The 18,044-nt window shown below is 58.4% G+C and overlaps 2 protein-coding genes across 3 annotated transcripts; one reads left to right on the plus strand and one right to left on the minus strand.

Moving 5' to 3' along the window:
- Positions 1–392: 392 nt before the first annotated feature.
- Positions 393–10,378, plus strand: LOC310915657 (testis-expressed protein 2-like). 2 transcript variants are annotated; one of them, XM_083872717.1, is made up of 13 exons: positions 393–491; positions 2,983–3,153; positions 4,582–5,474; positions 5,579–5,779; positions 5,861–6,164; positions 6,590–6,804; positions 6,950–7,108; positions 7,205–7,304; positions 7,465–7,597; positions 7,698–7,835; positions 8,051–8,263; positions 8,554–8,674; positions 9,355–10,378. In XM_083872717.1, the coding sequence occupies exons 3-13, from the start codon at positions 4,593–4,595 to the stop codon at positions 9,478–9,480; spliced, it is 2,592 nt and encodes an 863-aa protein (XP_083728843.1). In that variant the 5' UTR covers positions 393–491; positions 2,983–3,153; positions 4,582–4,592; the 3' UTR covers positions 9,481–10,378. The 2 variants fall into 2 exon arrangements, with proteins under 2 accessions (XP_083728843.1, XP_083728842.1); XM_083872716.1 differs by lacking the exon at positions 393–491 and having other exon boundaries at positions 2,830–3,153.
- On the minus strand, positions 10,378–17,804 carry RPL3L (ribosomal protein L3 like). Its single transcript, XM_083872718.1, has 10 exons — positions 17,701–17,804; positions 16,539–16,731; positions 16,039–16,207; positions 14,781–14,916; positions 13,860–14,046; positions 12,891–13,051; positions 12,553–12,654; positions 12,370–12,465; positions 11,679–11,798; positions 10,378–10,490 (listed from the first exon to the last, which is right to left on the minus strand). Exons 1-10 carry the CDS (start codon positions 17,701–17,703, stop codon positions 10,434–10,436), a joined length of 1,224 nt encoding a protein of 407 aa, XP_083728844.1. The 5' UTR covers positions 17,704–17,804; the 3' UTR covers positions 10,378–10,433.
- Between the last annotated feature and the right edge of the window lie 240 nt (positions 17,805–18,044).

Below are 18,044 nucleotides of genomic sequence, written 5' to 3' on the forward strand. Positions count from 1 at the left end.
GAACCCCCGGCCCGGCCCGCGGCCCCGGCTCGGCCTCCCCGGGGCGGTGGCGGAGCTGGGGGCAGCCCTGGCGGGGGGCGCGGGGGGGCGCGGGGCGGAGCGCTCGGGGCTGCGGATGCTCCGGCACCGCCGGGGGCAGCGGGGCGGGCGCCAGCCCGGCTCTGGGTGTCCGCAACCGGCAGCGGGATCGCCGCGGAGCCTCCGGGACCGGCTCTTCACCGCCGGTACCGCCACCGCAACCAGCGGCGCTCTGGCGCTGCTATCCCGGCACCGGCACCAGCCTGTGGATCCCGGCACCAGGACAGACCGGCCTCCATCAGAGCCGGCACCGGCACCGGCACCGGCTCTTCTTCCCTGGTCCCCCCCGGCATCGGGACTGACCCCCGCGTTATCCTGCCCCGGCAGCGGGACCGCTCCGATTCCCCGGCGCTGTTCGTCCTTCTCCATCACCGGCACCGAGAGACCCTCCCCGGGCCCCCCGCCTGCCGCAGGTACCGGCGCTGCGGGACCCCGGGTTCCCCGCCGGGGTGGGGGACTGGCGGTCCCTCGGGCACTCCCGGGGCTCTGAGGATGCTGCGGGCGCGGGCACAGCGGGGACCAGCCCGTTCCGGCCGCGCGGAGCCGGGGTCACCCGTGGGGACCCTCGCACGGAGGATGCGGGGTCTGACCGGGCCCGCGGGGGGTCCCGGAGAGGAGGAGGTGACAGCCAGGCGTGTGGCAAGGTGAGGGCTCTGAAGGAGAACCTGGCCAGGTTCCAAAGGGGCTGAGCTGCTGCAGCTTCCTTCTCCTCCCAAAATTCAGCACCACAAATTCCTTCTTGTGTAGTTTATCCAAAACCTCTCGGATGAGTCCCCGGGCTTCGGCTCTGGTGGAAATGGTGCAAGAGGGAAAAAAATCTGGTGCCTTTTGGACAAAAGCCGGGGTCTGACAGTGCTGCCCTGGCCCTGCGGCCGCAGCAGGATGGATCCCTCTCCCAAATTCCAAGGGACGTGTCCAGCCGTCCGGAGCTCCCCCGGGGCTGCGGGATCTTGGCGTGGGGCCGGCCGGGCCGCTGCCCTCTGGATGCTGCCGCTTTGAATTAGGTCAGGCTTCATCCCGGGCGGGCTGAGCTCCCGCTGCAGCCCCAGGGATTGATGGCTCGTGGCAGGAGCCCGGGCAGGGGGAGGAAGGAGCTCCGCACCGCGGGGAGCCGGGGAGGGAGGGAGGGAGGGGAATGCGCTGCTTGGAAAGCGCCTCCCGCAAGATCCTCCGAGATCAGAGGAGCGGGATGTCAGGGAAAGCTCCAAATAGACTCCAGGGCCCCGCACACTTTAGGGGTGTGGATTTCCAGGCGGTGGAAGGAGCTGCAGCAGCCAGACGGTCTCGGCAGCATCATCCATCAGGTAACTGCTGCTCCCTGCAATTCCTGTAGCGAGGCTGTGCTGGGATGGATGTTGGAAGTGGCTGGATCCTTCCCCATGGCTGAGAGCTCCTGTGAGCTGCAGGGACCATGCAGCTCGGGAAGATGAGCAGAGATTGGGAATGGCTGAGACACGGGAGTGAAGCAGACTCCATAGAGAGGCAGGGCTAGGCTCCAGCCCTGGGATGCTGTAGAGGCTTTGGGAGCGAGTCCTGGGGCTGGCTGGCTCTCAGCATCCTGCTGGAGGCATTCCAAAGCCCACCTGGCTCCTTGCTCTCCCAGCAGCGCAAAACCACTCCAGTATCCACCAGCAAACCCCCTGAGCAGCAGCGATGTGATGTGGAGCAGGGGGCAGATGATGGGGCTGGGATCCCACACTGCCCAGCCCGCTGGCCAAAGTTACATTCTGAGCTTGCAGAATTCCCTCAAAGCCACCCCAGTGCTCTCTGGTCTCGGGATAATGCAGAGAGCTCCGGGGACAGCGTCACAGCTGGGTTCTGTCACCGTGTTTTGTACAGATAATGAGAGAGGGATTTCCAGCTCCCTTGGCTGGGTGAGGAAAGCGCTGCTGTTGGTGCCACATCCCCGCCAGCAGCACCACTGCCACCCTAATTAACCACAGAGGACTGAGGGAAGTTAATGAAGTTGATATTTCAATTAACTCCCTGATTCTATAAGCAAAGCAAACACCAGGAGGGCAGTGCCCACCCGGGAGGTGCCAGGCTGTGCCACCTCCTGCTGCCTTGGCCTTGTGAAGGGAATGCCTTAGGGGGAGACACTCCACGACACCAGCCCAAGCTGGGTCACAGCTTGTCTCTGTCAGGTCATGTCAAATCCTGAATTTGAACCAAAGCTGGGAGCAGAATTTTGGAGCTGGAATCCAGTGGAGAGGCTCACTGATGGTCATGGCTTTGGTGTGTCCACACACAGTGAGGGGGGACAATCATTAGGGGTCTTGTGTCCCTGCCCTGCAGAGATGTGACCATCCTGGGCTGGGTGTCCCAAGCCAGCAGACATCCCACTCAGCCCCAGTCCTTCTCAGGGATGTCCTGGAAGAGGTGGGATCACCCCTGAGAGCTGTTTGCTGGCACCACCATCATTCCCATCACCCTATAACCCCATCGAGCCCACCCAGCTGCCTCCATGAAAACACTTGCAAGGACCTTCATGTCCAATTTATCCTGTCAAGAGAAAAAAGTTCCCTTCTGATCCTGCAGGGCCGCAGACTGGGGACAAGCTGCAGGCTGGAATAGGGATCAGTGCTGAGGCACTTCCACACTCAGTGTTGACTCTCTGAAGCCTGAGCCAGCAGCAAGACGCCCCCCCTCCCCCCCCCCCCCGCCAAGGGCTGCACCTCCCTTTTGGGGTGCTGCTGGTCCAGCCAGGGCACTCAGTGGGGTCTCTCCTGCTGCCCCCACCCTCTCCAGAGGTGGCTGCAGCAGCAGCAGCGTAGCCCCTGCTGTACTCACCATCCCTTCCAGAGGAGAACTCCTATACAAACCCAGGCTATTATTATCTCTGTCTTCCATCGTGCTAATGGTCTCTCAGGAAACAGACTTTTTTTTTTTTTTTTTTTTTTTTAGCTTTTAAAACCCACGAGTACGGGAGCGGTGGGAACGGAGAGCTGGGCATGGTGGAGTGGAGCACAAGGAGCACCAAGCCCAGCTCTGGGGAGACACTGTCCCCTTGACCTGGCAGGGACACGGAGCAGGGACAGGACAGGACCCTCCACGGACCAGCCCAGGGGAGTTCTGGTAGGAACCAGGGGTGATGGGCAGTACTGGGGATACTGGGAGTAGCTGTGATGTGGGGGCACTGAGAACCCTGCAGGGTGAGGGGCAGGGGGTGGCTGAGCTGCAGTGCTGGGCTGGGAGTTGGACGGGGCCCTGCAGCATCAGGAGAGGCATCTCTTGGAATGACAGAATAATGGCATCACAGAATCACCTTGGAATGACAGAATCACCATGGAATGCTTTGGGTTGGAAGAGACCTTCAAGACCACCCTTTAAAGACCACCCTGTCCTAGGTGGACAGGGACACCTTCCCCCAGAGCAAGTCCCCTTTCAGGCCCAGCTCCACTGTTCATTTCCCTCTGCTCACTCCTCGTTTGGCTGTTTTGGTGCCTTGCCAGGTGCTGGTGGTGTCAGCAGTGCCACAGCCCTGCCCACGGGCTGGACAGCACCTGCCAGGCTCTCTGCAGGGAACTGGGACCACCGGGACAGCCACCCGTGGATGATTTGGGGTTAACAAGTGGCTCCTGTAAAGGAGAAGCAAAGCAAGAGCTGAGATTATATAAAGGGGGCTGGAGGCAGCTGCGGCACAGGCTGTAATTAATTCCTGGCACTGAGGAGCTTTGAAGATCCAGGGCGGCGCGGTGCGAGTGTGAGGCAGCCCCAGGGTCCCCGGGATGCATTCCTGCTGCTGCTGCAGGGCTGCTGAGAGGGGAAGAGGGCAGGGAGGGGCTGAGCACTCCATGGAGCTGCTGGGAGCTGACTCAGCACCGCGGTGGCCCTGCAGAGCCCGACCTGCAGGTCCCTTCTCCCCCCAAAATCACGGAGGGGACACGGCTCAGAGCAGGGTAGCCCATGGCTTTGAGTGCAGCAATGAGGGGTAGTGGTGGCTGCTGGGGACAGGACAGCGCTTCAACCCCAGGGAGCCCCTCAAGACAGTGGAAACTTTGTGTTAGAAAAACTTTTGTCCCCCCTTCTCCCAGTAAAGCCAGAGATTGCTGACGGTGCTTACGGAGCATCCCCACGCTGCCCCGGGGCCGCAGCTCGGGCTGGCTCCATTTTGGATTCATGCATTGCTTGAAACAGAGGCCAAACCACGAATTTTGAGAGGAGTCAGGGAGTCCTGCCCGCTGGCCTGGCATCCCTGCTCGCAGCCCCAGAGCTCGCACTGGGACCAGTGGAATGTGCTGGTGTGGAAAATCCCCCTGGTTTGGCCGCAGCCCCGGCTGGCAGCTCGGGGCTCTCGCAACCCCGGCGCTCATTGCCTGGCTGAGGTTTTATCCTCATCAGACAAGCGGTTTCCCACACGCAGCCTTTGCGCTCACCGGCTGGAAAGAGCCCAGCCCGGACTGAGGGGCCCGGGGGATGCAGGACCGGAGCAGGAATGTTCGTGCCCCGAGGTGACACGGAGCTCTCCCGGCTCTGACAGCTGCTCCCCCTGTCCCTCGGCAGTGCCGTCGGCGATGCGAGCGATGGCAGATCAGGCTGCGGTGGCAGCAGACGCCTCTCCAGCCCTGGCACCATCCCCGGGCTCGCCTCGGCGTGGGGACACCGAGGGACCGACGCCGCCCGCCGGCGGCACCGGGGAGGGCGGCGGCGGCCGGGATGGCTGCGGGCTCCTTCCCACGGCCGACGGGGACACGAAGCGTCCCCCCTCGCCCCAGCCCGGGGGGATGCTCCTGGCCGACCTCCCTCGGCTCCCCCAGCCCCGGCTGAGCCCGGCCAGGTCGCGCACGGCTCCGTCGTCGCCCAGCGTGTCCCCGTCGGAGAGCCGAGCCGCGCTGCTCCGCCTGCGCGACGCCAGGCTGGAGGACACCAGGAGGCGGCTGTCGGAGGCCGTGCAGGAGCCCCTGAGCCGCCTGAGCCGCCTGATGGCCGAGGAGAGCAGCCCCACGGGCCGGGCCAAGGAGCCGGGGGGCAGCCCCGGGGGCAGCCGCGGGGCCGGGAGCCGCCGGGTGCGGGACTGGACGCCCTGGGAGCCCACGCTGAACTGCCGCTACGAGATCTGCTCCTACGGGGACATGATCCAGGTGGTGGAGGTGGCACAGAGAGACGCAGAACCTCCGCCGCCCCCGCCCGAGGAGCCGCCCCCGCCGCCGCGGTCCAGGGGCTCGGTGCCGGGCAGAGCGCTCGCCTCCGTGGCCCTGCTCGCCTACGGGTACCTGGTGCTGCCGCTGCCGCCCTACGCCGCCGGGCTCTGCGCGGGGCTGCTTTGCGGGCTGCTGCTGGGCTTCCTCGCCGTCCTCCTCCTCGTCCCCAAGGCTCCGCCGGCCTCTCGGGGACCGTGGGGCCACCTGCGCCCCAAACTGCTCCCGGGGGAGCCGCGGGAAACTCCCCATCTCCAGGTGAGGAGAGGGGTGGTGCGGGATGAGGCGCTGGAGGAGATGCCAGGGTTGGAGATGCTCGTGGTGAGCGGGAAGCAGCCGGCTCCCTCTTCCCTCTTTTCCAGGGCTGGATGAACCAGCTGCAGGTGTATGACCCTGAGCTTTTCCACCCGTCGCTCACGCACTCGGTGCTCGCCGTGCTGGACGGGGCCACCCTCAAGCTGTCCTACCCCAAGAGCAACATCCCGCGCCGAGCCACCTTCGAGGAGGAGATCCTGGACGCCGTCTTCGTCAGCCACCGCTGCTACGACCTGACCGACGCCAAGGTGAGCCTGGGAGTGCCCAGGACCCTCCCACGGGGACACCCCCACGCCTGGCCCGGCCTCACCCCACTCTCGGTGCTGCAGGTCTTCCTGTGCCCCCCCAGCCTGGCCCGAAAGCGGACGTGGAACAAGAAATATCCCATCTGTGTGCTCCTCCCCGAGTCGGCCGAGGGAGAGGGCAGGAGCAGGGAGGAGCACGACACGGAGCTGCAGGGGGATGAGGGGACCAGGAAGGTCCCTGCAGTGTCCGGGCAGGACATCCCAGGGGACTGCAGGGGCAGGTGCCTGTACCTGTTTGGGCGGACGGGGCGGGAGAAGGAGGAGTGGTACCAGCACCTCGTGCAAGCCTCCCGTGGGACAGCCAGCAGCCACGGTGACACCAGGGCAGGTGAGGGGCAGCCACCACGGCCTCTGCTCTAAGGCAGGGCTGATCCAGGAACACAATTCCTTGGTGGGCAGCAATGAGCATGAAGGGACATGGAGGAGCCCAAAGTGTAGCCGAGAGGGGTCACCTCGTCAGCACAGGGTGGGTGGCATGTCACTGGCATCATGGACAGGCCTCATGTCACCCCTGGTGCCATCCTGACTAAACAGACTGGATATTGGGAAAAATTCTTTCACTGAAAGGGCAGTCCAGGCCTGGCACAGCTGCCCAGGGCAGGGGTGGAATGCCCATCCCTGGTGGGAATTAAAGCTATGTGGATGTGTCACTTGGGGACACGGGTTAGTGCTTGTCTGGGCTGTGCTGGGGAATGGCTGGATTGATCAGAGGGGTTTTCCCAGCTAAACGATCCTGTGATTCCACATCCCCAGGCACAGGATCAGCCCCACAGAGCAGTGGCAGCAGCAGTGGGGGTAGTGCTGAGGACAGCCCATCCACGGATCCAGACAGGGACATGTCAGGAAGCACTGAGGAGATTTACCTGGATTACAGCACCTACATGGCCCGATTCGTGCCAGCACAGGGGGCACCCAGCCCGGAGCAGAGCCCCTCTCATGGAGCTCTGGGCAGCCCCACACCCACAAAGGTGAGTGGGACAAACCCAGCACTGGGAGGCTGATGGACCCCGCACAGAGCCGCATCCAGTCTGTGGTTTGTGTGAGCAGCCAAGCACTGGAGAAGGGCAGCACAGGACAGCAGGTCCCACTGCTCATGGGGTCACCTCACTGCAGGGGACAGGGGCTGCTGTTCCCCCACAGTTGGGTGAGGACACAGCCAGCATGGCCTGGATCAACGCTCTGGTGGGGCGCATCTTCTGGGACTTCCTCCGGGAGCAGTACTGGGCAGAGCAGGTGTCCAACAAGATCCAGAAGAAGCTGAGCAAGATCAAGGTGAGAGGCAGGAGCATCAGAGTGCTCAGGGGAGCCCTGTTCCCAAGGCCCCACAGTGAGTGGTGACGGTCTCCCATGGGGGTTTCCCTCCATCAGCTCCCGTATTTCATGAACGAGCTGACGCTGACAGAGCTGGACATGGGCACATCCATCCCCTCAGTGCTCAGTGCTTCCAACCCCACCATCAATGAGCGAGGTAAGAGCCCCATAGAGGCACAGGGACCCCAGTGCTGGCTCCAGGATGGCTTCACAGAGCTGCCAGCCCTGTCCCCAAAGCTGGGAGGGTTTGGCAGTGCACGAGCAGCTCTGACCTCTGTGGTGCTGACCCGACCTCACCCTGTCCCCCTCCCTGGCAGGGCTCTGGGTGGACATGGAGGTCACCTACAGCGGCTCCTTGCAGATGACACTGGAGACAAAGATGAACCTCAGCAAGCTGGGGAAGGAGAGCTCTGCAGAGGAGAGCGGCCCTGCAGAGGCAGGCAGAGAGGGGTAAGGAATCTGTGCATGGATGGGCTCATCCTGCTTCTCCTGCCCCAGTGAGGTGAGGCTGCTATCCCCAGAGCACCCTGTGATCTGCTGGGGCTCACAGGGCCAGGCCACGGCTGATCCTGCTGGCAGACAGCGATGCAGAGTCATCCAGCGCCGGCTCCTCTGATGAGGAAGATGTCACCACTGCAGAGCCCCTGGGGGCCCCGGGGGAGCGGCTCCCCCCGCCTGGCACTGAGGGGTAAGGGGGTGCTGGGGGTCTGTGCCATGGGAGGCACAGGGAGGGGCTGGGGACACACATCAGCACACGGGCATGGGGACAGTGTCCCCAGCAGGACTCACACAGCACATCATGGCAGCTTTCAGAGGGGACTCTGTCCCTGTAGGGTGCTGTGGCAGAGGGCTGGGGAGACCCCAAAATCCAGCAGGGCTGAGCTGGGGCCCCTCTTGCTTTAGCCACGTCAGTGGCAACAGCACAAGCAGGAAGATCCTGCGCTTCGTGGATAAGATCGCCAAGTCCAAGTACTTCCAGAAGGCCACAGAGAACGAGTTCATCAAGAAGAAGATGGAGGAGGTTTCCAACACGCCGCTGCTGCTGACGGTGGAGGTGCAGGAGCTGTCAGGAACCCTGGCCGTGAACATCCTCCCACCACCCACCGACCGTGTCTGGTACCAGCTCTCCTTCCCCCCCCAGGCACATCCTGCTTCCAGCTCTCCTTGCTCCCTGCTAGGAGCCAGCTCCAGGGCTTTGGGCTCATCTTGAGCACCAGCAAGCTGAAGCTGTTCCCCAAATGGGCTCCCAGAGCTCAGGCTCATTTCTCTGAGTCTGCACCCAGGCCAGCATAGATCTGGGGAGCCTGAGCTGTCACCTCCTCCTTAAAACCCAGCAGTGGGGCTGCCTGGGCTGTGCCACATCTTTGGCAGGTGATGCTTTCTGCCTCTTTCCCCTCCCCTCACAGGTACAGCTTCCGAGTGCCCCCACAGCTGGAGCTGAAGGTACGCCCCAAGCTGGGGGAGCGAGAGGTGACATTCCTGCATGTCACCGAGTGGATCGAGAAGAAACTGAAGCACGAATTTCAGGTGCCTGGGCAGCTGTTCAGGGGCTCAGCAAACCCTGCTGAGCCGTGGGTGTTGCTGCCATTGGGGAGAGTCTTAGTTCGGGCCAGTTGTTTCTGCAAAAAGCCAACATCTGGTCTGGTCTGGGCAACTTGGAACAGTAAAGACACAGAACCCAAATAATGAGCTCAAGGACTGAGGAAAATATTTTCCTCCCATTATTTGTAGTGCTGACCCAAGCAGGGAGGGTTTGGAGTGTCAGGCAGTCCAAAGCAGACACCCCCAGAAGGGCTGAAACCACCGTCTGTTCTCGTCTGGGCATGTTTGGGAGATTTGCCTTCCCAAGCGTCTGTGTTCAGCCTCTCACCTCTGCTCGAAGGGCAGAAATGTCCCTATAGATATTTAGGGCCCCTCAAAAGCCACCCATCTGAGTGGCTTCAAAATGCTGGTCCCTCTCCTCTGCTGTGACCATCCCTGCAACCACAGAGGTGGCCAGGGCAAAGAAAAATTTTTCCTGCTTTCCCCCACCCTGATATCCAGAGTTGAGACCCTCCTGGAGCTGTTGCTGCAGGGGTGGGAGACAAGGACCTCCAGTTCACAGCCCTGATTTCTGACCTGGGCATGGCTCCTGCTGAGCCACCTGCAGGCAGTGTCCCCATGATGTTCAAACCCACTGATTTGTCATTCTGCATTCCTCTTTACAGAAAATTTTGGTGATGCCGAACATGGACGATCTCATCATTCCCATCATGAGCTCTGGCCTGGATCCTTGGCCACCCAGCACGGGACTGCCCCGGGACCTGCCAGCCAAGGGGGACAGGAGACTCTGAAGCACAACCCCAGGGGCAGGGACACTGCCCAGAGCTCAGGGACCTCTTTGGGACACAGGGACAGCTGGGGCCTGGCCACTGACTGCACCCAGGGCTGTGCCTGGATTCATCCTCATCCTCTGCTTCTGCAGATGAGCCTCCTCAAATCCTGCAAGCAACACGTTCAGGGCACAACCAGGCTGCTGAAGATGCAGGAATTCCATGGCCACGTTGCCAGGACTCCTGGTCAAGCAGGCAGCTCTGGACAGTGGAGGGCTGGGCTTCCCACTGGCTGGTTCCCAAAGAGGGTGCAGGACACCTGGATCATGGCACTGAAGGAGTTGGGATCATCGCTGACCCAAAATTCCCAGCTCTGGGACATCCCCCACTCCCCGCAGGCAGCTGGGCTGCAAGGAAAGCACGGGTGGGAAAGGATCCCAAGTAAATAAATCCATCGCTGCCTAGCCCTGCCTAGCAGCCCTCTTGTTGTACACAAACCCCCAAGGATTCCAGGCAGGATCAGGGGGCTTTGAGCAGGGAGAAGGCCCCCAGGCTGCACCTTCAGCTTGGCAAAAGCACTGCTGGAGGTGTGTGGGAGAGGCACTGAGGGGACAGTCAGGGAGCCTGGGCACAGGCAGCTCATGGGGAGGCCCTGCATTCCCAGTGGAAACTGGTGCAGGAGTGCTGGTAGGTGCTCTGCTCTCTGCTGGATGAGAGAAAGGGGAGTCTTTGTGGTGGTTTGGGTGAGTGGAAAAAATTCTCTGGGCAAAAGAAAGGGAGGATCCAGAGGACAGAGCAGGCACTTGGCTGTCCCAGTTAGTCCCTGTCCATGCAAACCAGTCCCAAATGCCACTTTTCCCATCCCCACCTGCTGAAAACAGGCAAGACACCCCTCCTGAAGGAGAGAGGGAGCAGGCATGGCTTGGAGCCTCTTTATTGCAGGTGTCCAGTCAGGCAGCCTTGGATCTCCATCCTTAGAGCTCTTCCTGCACACATGGCTTCTTCTTCACCAAATGTTTCTTCTGGGGGCCCTGGAAGAGAGCAGAGTTTGGATTTAGGGACACACAGACCTGGTCTGCGTGGCTGTGTCTGGGCTGTGGTGACCAGAAATGCTGCTCTGGCCAGCAGCTGAAAAATGGGGTTATCCCACAGCAAATCATTCCTGTAGGAGCAGGTGGCAGGAATTACTTATGTCCCTCAACTTGCAGGCAAATGTGTTGATTTATCACAGGATCCATGGGGCAAAATGGCAAAGAAAAGAGCTGCACCTGGGTCAAATGTCCTCCTGTCACTGAGCTCCTCATCACAGCAGCTCAGGGCTGGCAGTGACACAACAGGCTCCTGACACTGAGCTGAAGGAAATCAGCTTAACCTCTAAAGAGCTCTGCAAAGGCAGTGCCTAACCAATCCCCCTGCCAGCACTAAGGAGGCTTATCCAGCTTCACATGGCATTTCTGGCTGACAGACCAGATCCAGACCCAGTTTACATCTGCGTGGGACTCAGGCAGTTGTTTCTTTCCCTTCTCCTTTTCCCTCTCCTGGTTTACTCAGTGCTTCCTCAACTTCAGACTCAGACTCACACCAGCCTGGTGAAGGCTGCAAAACTATTCAGGAAACTGCTGTGTTTGGATTATATAATTATATTTTTCTTGCCCTGGATTTAAGAAAAACATACTGCTTGGCCTTCTTGAAAGCTTCTGACAAAAGCATCACAAATTTGCATCTGATTTTGACCCAAACTTTTTTTCCTCTAAGAACATTAAAGCTATAAATCATTCCAAACAAATCAAAGCAGTGCACAATTCCAAGTGAAAGGGACCATATGGTCAAGACAGTGCCTGCCAAGTTAACTGCTTGTTTAGAACTTCCCGTGGTGAATGGGAACTGGTTCCCCATATGGTCTTTTATTTGCGGGTTGAGTTGTCTTAGATCACTCACACAACCATCCTGCTCTTCACACAGCATCATTTCTGCTGTGTGAACTGAATTCATGGCTGCCTCTAGGCAGGAGAGTCTCAAACATTCATTTGGCTGTGGTTGTATCAAGAATCAGATCACAGAATCATGCAATCATAGAACCCTGGAATGGTTTGGGTCAGAAGGGACATAAAACTCATCTAGTTCCACCTCCCTGCCCATGGACACCTGGAAGATGCTTGGTTGGAGTCAGTGAGTTGCTGTGGCCCCACGATGAGCTGGAGGCAGCCCGAGGAACTCACCATGAAAGCTCTTTTTTCCTGAGCTGTCTGGAAGCGGCCGTGGCCGAATTTGGAAGTGGTGTCAATGAATTTGAGGTCGATGACTTCGTGGGCCCGGCGGCTCGTGTGCACCAGGAGGGACTGGGAAAGAAGAGTCACAGCATCAGGAGAATCATCACAGAAACTCAGGAGAGCAGGTCTCATGGATGCAGGGTTGGAATATCCTATTAACAAATATCTCCTCACAAATCTGTGTCTCAGAGCAACACCCTGGTGCTCAGGTGGCGGAGAGCGCTTGCAGAGCTTCTCTTTGCTCAGCATTGCACCGAACCAGCTAGGCTGGAAAACACCTCTGAGATCACCAAGTCCAACCTATGACCTGACACCACCTTGTCACACAGATCATGGCACTGAGTGCCACATCCACTCTGTCCTGAAACATCAGTGACTCCACCACCACATCCCTGGGCAGCCCCTTCCAATGCCCAATCACCTTTCTCTGGCAATCCAAGGTTCCATTTCTGAAATGAACCACAGCCTTCAGAGCTCTGAAGCTCTCCAGCTCCATCCACCTGCCAATGGCCTCAGCACTATACTCATGTGATACAGCACCAAGGACCCACCCAGTGTCCCTGCCCAGCATTTAGCGGGTTCTCCATGTGGGGAATGTGTTCCTGGGGAGCTGCAGCCCATCCCAGCCTGGTGCTCTCACCTTGCGCAGGGTGAGCACGCGCTTCCTGGTGCCCACCACGCAGCCCTTCAGCATGAGGAAGTCGTTGTTGACCTCCCCGTAGTGAGGGAAACCACCCTGAGGGGAGAGCAGAGGGGTTGGTGGGCAGGACAGCTGGCTGGGAGAGTCAGGAGGGTGACAGCCCTGTCACCCCTCAGCCCTCACCAGAGGTGTGATGGTCTTCTCGGTGATATCATAGTGCGTCGAGGCGTTGTTCCTCACCACTTTGCCATCCTCCACGTGGATCCCGTGGCCAATGCGGTAAATCTGGGAACAGACAGGCTGTGGAGATGGAGACTCTCCTCCCCCTTGCTGAGGAGCTTCACAGAGTGGCAGAATGCCCCACAGAATCACGTGGTTTTCACCAAGGTGTGCCCTCGAGCAGTGGAAAAGCACCAGGAAAGACGTGGAGGTGTCCAGGGAAACATGCGGGAGGATGCAGGGAGGAAGGCACTGTGGGGAGGAGGATGGTGACAGAATGGGAGGCCTGAGGAAGGCCATACCTTCTTGTTGATCTCGGTGCGGTGGTGGTAGCCCTTCTGGCCAGCCCGGGCGATGGAGTAGCCCACGCGGGCCGGGTGCCAGGCCCCGATGCAGGCCACCTTCCGCAGGCCCTTGTGAGTCTTCCTGGGCAGCTTCTTGGTGTGCCAGCGGCTGGTCACCCCTGCCAGTGTGGGAACAGTGGGCAGGGTCAGCAGGGAGGGCTGCGGGAAGGACAGTCCCATCGTTCTCCTAAGGGACAATCCAATTGCTCTCCTGAGGGACAGTCCCCATTGCTCTCCTGAGGGACAATCCCATCATTCTCCTGAGGGACAGTCCCATTGGTCTCCTGAAGGACAATCCCATCATTCTCCTGAGGGACAGTCCCATTGCTCTCCTGAGGAGCAGTCCCATCATTCTCCTGCAGTTCTCAGAGGAGGCCGTGCTGGGAGGAGATCAGGAACTGTTCTCATTTCTCACAGCTCTGATCAGACTGGGAGGTGTTCCATGCCCACACCTCTGCATATATTGTGAGACATTCTCATCATCACAGAATGGTCTGGATTGGAAGGGACCATGAAGACCATCTAGTTCCAGCCCCTGCCATGGGCAGGGACACCTCCCATTAGACCTGGCTGCTTTATGTACTGACAGTGCCTCTGAGCCTCCTGAGAGGCCTCTAGGCACAACAGTCAACACAGCTTTCACTGGCCTTAATCTCAGGGAAAATCTTTCCACCAGAGGTTACCTTGTCAGCTCCTTTGTATCTGCATCAAAGATGACCCTATCAAATTTTTCCCTTGCTGGAATCCTTGAGATTGAGGAAATCGAGCCCTGCCATAACAGAACTGGATGTCATGCTTAAGATCCTAAGGCTCCTTACTACTCTCTCTACAAAAAGTTGGGGGTTTTCAGCATGGTTAACACTCTCCTACCCCAAAACCACCTGATGGGCAGAGCCATGTGAGAAGGACAGCCCCAAAGCCCTGCACCTTTCATCCCGTGCCCCTTGGTCACGCCGATGACATCGATCATCTCGTTCTCGCTGAAGACACTGTGCACAGAGATCTGCTTCTCCAGCCTCTCCCGGACCCAGTCGACCTTCTCAGCCACTGTGCCCCCATTCAGCTGGATCTCCATGATGTGGGCCTTCTTCTGCCTCAGTGGGAGCAGCCTCATCTGCAGCACACAGCGCTTTAGAGTGACATGTGGCCCCTCACCCCACAGACAGGAGGGTGCAGCAGGGCTGGGTCACTCACCATTAGTGAGGGAGCCAGTGCTTCACCTCTCTGCCACAGTCACCCCCTTTGACAGCAGCCCTGGGTCAGCAGCTCTTTATGTCTGGGATTTTATGGAGCCAACTCCTTGTCCTCGAGCCCAGAGACCTTGTCTGGCCTTGAGCCAATTTAGCTCTCCCCCAGACTCCAAAGCAGCCCTTAACTCCAGGGATCAGCATTAAAATGGGCCCCTGTGAATCCAGCAATCAGCATCTGGCAAAACTGTGCCTGCTCGTGGGGTTATTTTTGCCAAAAACATTTGACACCAGTTGCTAATTTGAGGTGATCATGAGGCCCAAGGTCCTTTGCTGACACCGGACTCAGGACCTGCCCAGGCTCTGCCCTCCTCCTACTCTCCTCCACGGGGTGTGTGGGCTCCCATGGGGATGTGAGGGCTCCCCAGTGTTCCCAAACCACAGCCCCCATGGCAATCCTAGAGCAGAAAGCTCTGGGAGGAGACTGGGAGGTCAGGAGGCAGCTGGAAAAGTCAGCCAGGGCCTCCCATCACCCATCTCACACCCTCTGCTCTCCCAGCCTCTTTGACTGCACCAAAACACTCCCTGATCCCATTTCCAGGCCTTTCAGAGCTCAGGAAACCCCTGAGCCCCCCTGCCCATGCTGGGGGGAGGCTCTGACCTGTGTGTGCATAATGACACGGATGACCTTGCAGTACTTCTTCATGGCTGCAAAATCCTTCTCCAGCTGCCTTTTCCCAGCCTCATCCTGCCATTTCTTGCAGTACTTGGTGAACGCCTTCTTCTTGCTCTTGTGCCTACGGCCAGAAGTGGTTTAACATCCATCAGAGCCGATAAAGGGCTTGTGACAGTGCAGAGAGGGGACGGGTCACCTTTCCAGCCACCTCCTCGGAGGCACAAGGAACCTGTGGATACCTGAGCCTCACCTGGCTGTCAGGACCTTGAGGTGGGAAGAGGGAGGTGGATAATGAGCCATGAAAAGGGCTTGTTCAAGGGTAATTCAAACCTTTCTGCATGAGGAATGCAGTTGTCTCTCACTGCCTGACTCAGCACCATCAAAACACAGGCGCAAAATCAGAGGCAGGAGAAAGCAGGGGTCAGAGGCTTGTGGTGGGTGGGTCTCCATGGCACTGTTACAGGAGATTCCTGCAGCCAGGAAATCACAGAGGCACTTCGCTGGTACCTTGTGGATACCTGAGCCTCACCGGACTGTCAGGGCTTTGAATGGGAAGAGGAAAGCAAATGAGCCTTGAAAAGGGCTGACAGGAGAACACAGGGATCAGAGACATGCGGTGGGTGGGTCTCCATGGTACTGCTACAGGAGACACAATTCCTACAGCGAAAAAATTCATGTTTCCACTTCCCTCTGCTGAGGGGTGTTGATATTAATGAGTGCCAGGGGCCACACTCTGCATCAATTTTCCACCTGGCAAATCTGGTTTCACACCATCCCAAGGATTCCAGTTAATTGGGGAACCTACGAGCCTGAGCTACATGAGGGAAAAGGAACCTGCCATACGATATTGTGGAGAGAGCTAACTTGGTTCGGCTATTAGAATAAATTTACATATGCAAACGCTGCTCCCCCAGCATCGGGCTGTTTGCAGTATGCCTGTGCATGACTAAACAGGCAGCAGTTTCTCTCCACAGGAGCTGAGCCGTTTGGGCACCCCGGAGAGTCTGTGGAATTCCTGCCAGAGATCCTCACAGGCAGCCCTCCAGGACACCCCCACTTTGGGAGCCCTAAAATCAATGAGGTTGGAAAAGCCCTCCAAGAGCATAGAGTCCAACCTGTGACCGATCCACACCTCATCACCCAGCCCAGAGCACTGAACGCCACATCCAGTTGTCCCTTGGACACCTCCAGGGTGGTGACTCCAAACTTCCAGTGTTTAACGACCCTTTTCAGGAGCACATACCAGTTCTTGTAGAAGCGCCGGCGACACTCATCGCTGATGTGCTCGGCAAAAACAGTCTTGAAATTCCTCAAGCCCTTGGGTGTCTCGATGTAGCCCACCACCCCCACCACCACCATCGGAGGGGTCTCGATGATGGTCACGGCCTCCACCTCCTCCCGCTTGGAAATCTCTGCAAGGCAGCAAAGGAAAGTGGTGCCCAGCATCCTCTGGGATCAGGTCATTCCCTGGAGGATTCTCGCTGTCACAGAGAATGCTGGGGGCAAGGTCAGGGTCCAGCCTTCCCACCTCTCAAACCACCAGTCACCATCCCAGCGTGGACAGTTCCAGGAACCCCCACACTGAGCCCGTGCTGAGGTGGCCTTTGACCATCCAAGATCTGGATAAGCCAGGATTTAACCTAGAGCTGTGGGCTCCACCACCCCTTTCTATAAACAGCCTTTCCCAAGGAGCCTATTCCCTCCTTTCCCTCATGGATGTGTCCCTTTGCAGCCAAGCCTTACTGAGCCCAGGCCGGTGCACCTCCCGCACAGTGTGGGTCATTCCAGCCTTGTAGCCCAGGAAAGCTGTCAGGTGGACTGGTTTGCTGGGGTCATCCTTGGGCCAGGCCTTCACCTTCCCTCGGTGCCGGCGGCTCCGTTTGTGGGGCAGGAAGCCCAGATGGCCGTGCCTGGGAGCAGAGAACTTGCGGTGGGACTGTGGAGAGCAACAACCAAGGGGGGCTTCACTCTCAGCTCCCCTGAAAATGGGCTCAAGGAAAACACAGCAAAAACACAACAAAAATCCCCCATTTCAGATGGGAGTGCTACAGAGATTCTGGGCTCTTCCCTGAAGCAGGATTTTCTTTAAGTTTCTGGCATGTACATGGAAAATAGCACACTGGGATGGTTTGGAGTGGAAGGGACCTTAAAGCCCCTCCAGTCCCACCTCTGCCATGGGCAGGGACACCTTTCACCATCCCAGGTGGCTCCAAGCCCCATCCAACCTGGTCTTGGACACTGTCAGGGACCCAGGGGCAGCCACAGCTTTTCTGGCCACCCTGTGCCAGGGCCTCCCCACCCTCCCAGGGAAAGGATTTCTTCCTAATACCCATTCTAAATCTACTCTCTGTCAGTGTGAATTTACTAAATTTCTGGACAAATGATGCCACTTAAATAAAAAACTTCACATGATCTTCCTTGTTCAGCTTCTTCTGAAGGACTTTGAAGGACAAATTCATTCTTTACTAGGTCTGTCCTTCTGTGCTCTTAATTATAACAACGTATTTTGTATCCTGTAGCACCAAAAAGGCCTGCTTGGAATTCGTGGGCTTTGTGTCATCAAGGCAAATGGCACAAAAGAAACACAGCCAAGGATCGAGAAAACAGGGGAAGGGATGCTCAAAGGAATGGGTAACAGGAACATGCACATCTTGAAAGCCAGATGAGAAGAGATAAACAAATAAACCTCAAGCACAAGCAGCGAAGGGTTAGTCTTGCACCCACTGCAGCTCCTTCCTAGCTCAGATCAGTCCCAGTGCCCGGCTGTGCTTTCCACCAAACTCATTTTCCAGCCTGAGTGGAACTCTGAGGATTCTGACCCTGTTCCAGCAGCACCACCAGGAGCACAACCCAGCCCTGCTCGCTGACCCTCGCACACAAGCGACTCCAGCAGAGCTGTACCAACCATGGGACGTCTTCAGCCTGGGGCAGCAGCAGAGAGAGGCTGTCGGGAAGTGCCTCCCCAGATTAATACTTAAGATGGGTATGGGTCTGAAGACACAAATTTAGCCGCTCGCTTCACCCGCTGTGATATTCATTTCATTCCTGGCAGGTTGGACACGACAGTTGTGGTGTGATAAAGGTCAATTGCTGCTGGCTCAGTTTACGCTTCTCCCCCTCGAACAACTCTAGTGTGAATGGTAGGAATTAGGGCAGTTTCCTGAATTAGGGCAGTTTTCAAAAGGGCTTTTTTTCACCCAGGGCTGTGAACACCTGCACCAGGTACTCCCAGCACAGATGGAAAATCTC

Source organism: Zosterops lateralis (genome assembly GCF_965231275.1).
Source record: "Zosterops lateralis genome assembly, chromosome: 15".
NCBI classification, from domain to species: Eukaryota; Metazoa; Chordata; class Aves; order Passeriformes; family Zosteropidae; genus Zosterops; species Zosterops lateralis.

Excerpts from the sequence above, each read along its gene's own strand:
- LOC310915657 (XM_083872717.1), top strand. The coding sequence starts at position 4,593 with ATGCGAGCGATGGCAGATCAGGCTGCGGTGGCAGCAGACGCCTCTCCA. Across the intron at positions 7,305-7,464 it reads CCCCACCATCAATGAGCGAG|GGCTCTGGGTGGACATGGAG; the intron begins GTAAGAGCCCCA and ends CCTCCCTGGCAG. Across the intron at positions 8,675-9,354 it reads AACTGAAGCACGAATTTCAG|AAAATTTTGGTGATGCCGAA; the intron begins GTGCCTGGGCAG and ends TCCTCTTTACAG.
- RPL3L (XM_083872718.1), bottom strand. Across the intron at positions 14,917-16,038 it reads CGGCGCTTCTACAAGAACTG|GCACAAGAGCAAGAAGAAGG; the intron begins GTATGTGCTCCT and ends TTCTGGCCGTAG. Across the intron at positions 13,052-13,859 it reads CAAGGGGCACGGGATGAAAG|GGGTGACCAGCCGCTGGCAC; the intron begins GTGCAGGGCTTT and ends CCACACTGGCAG.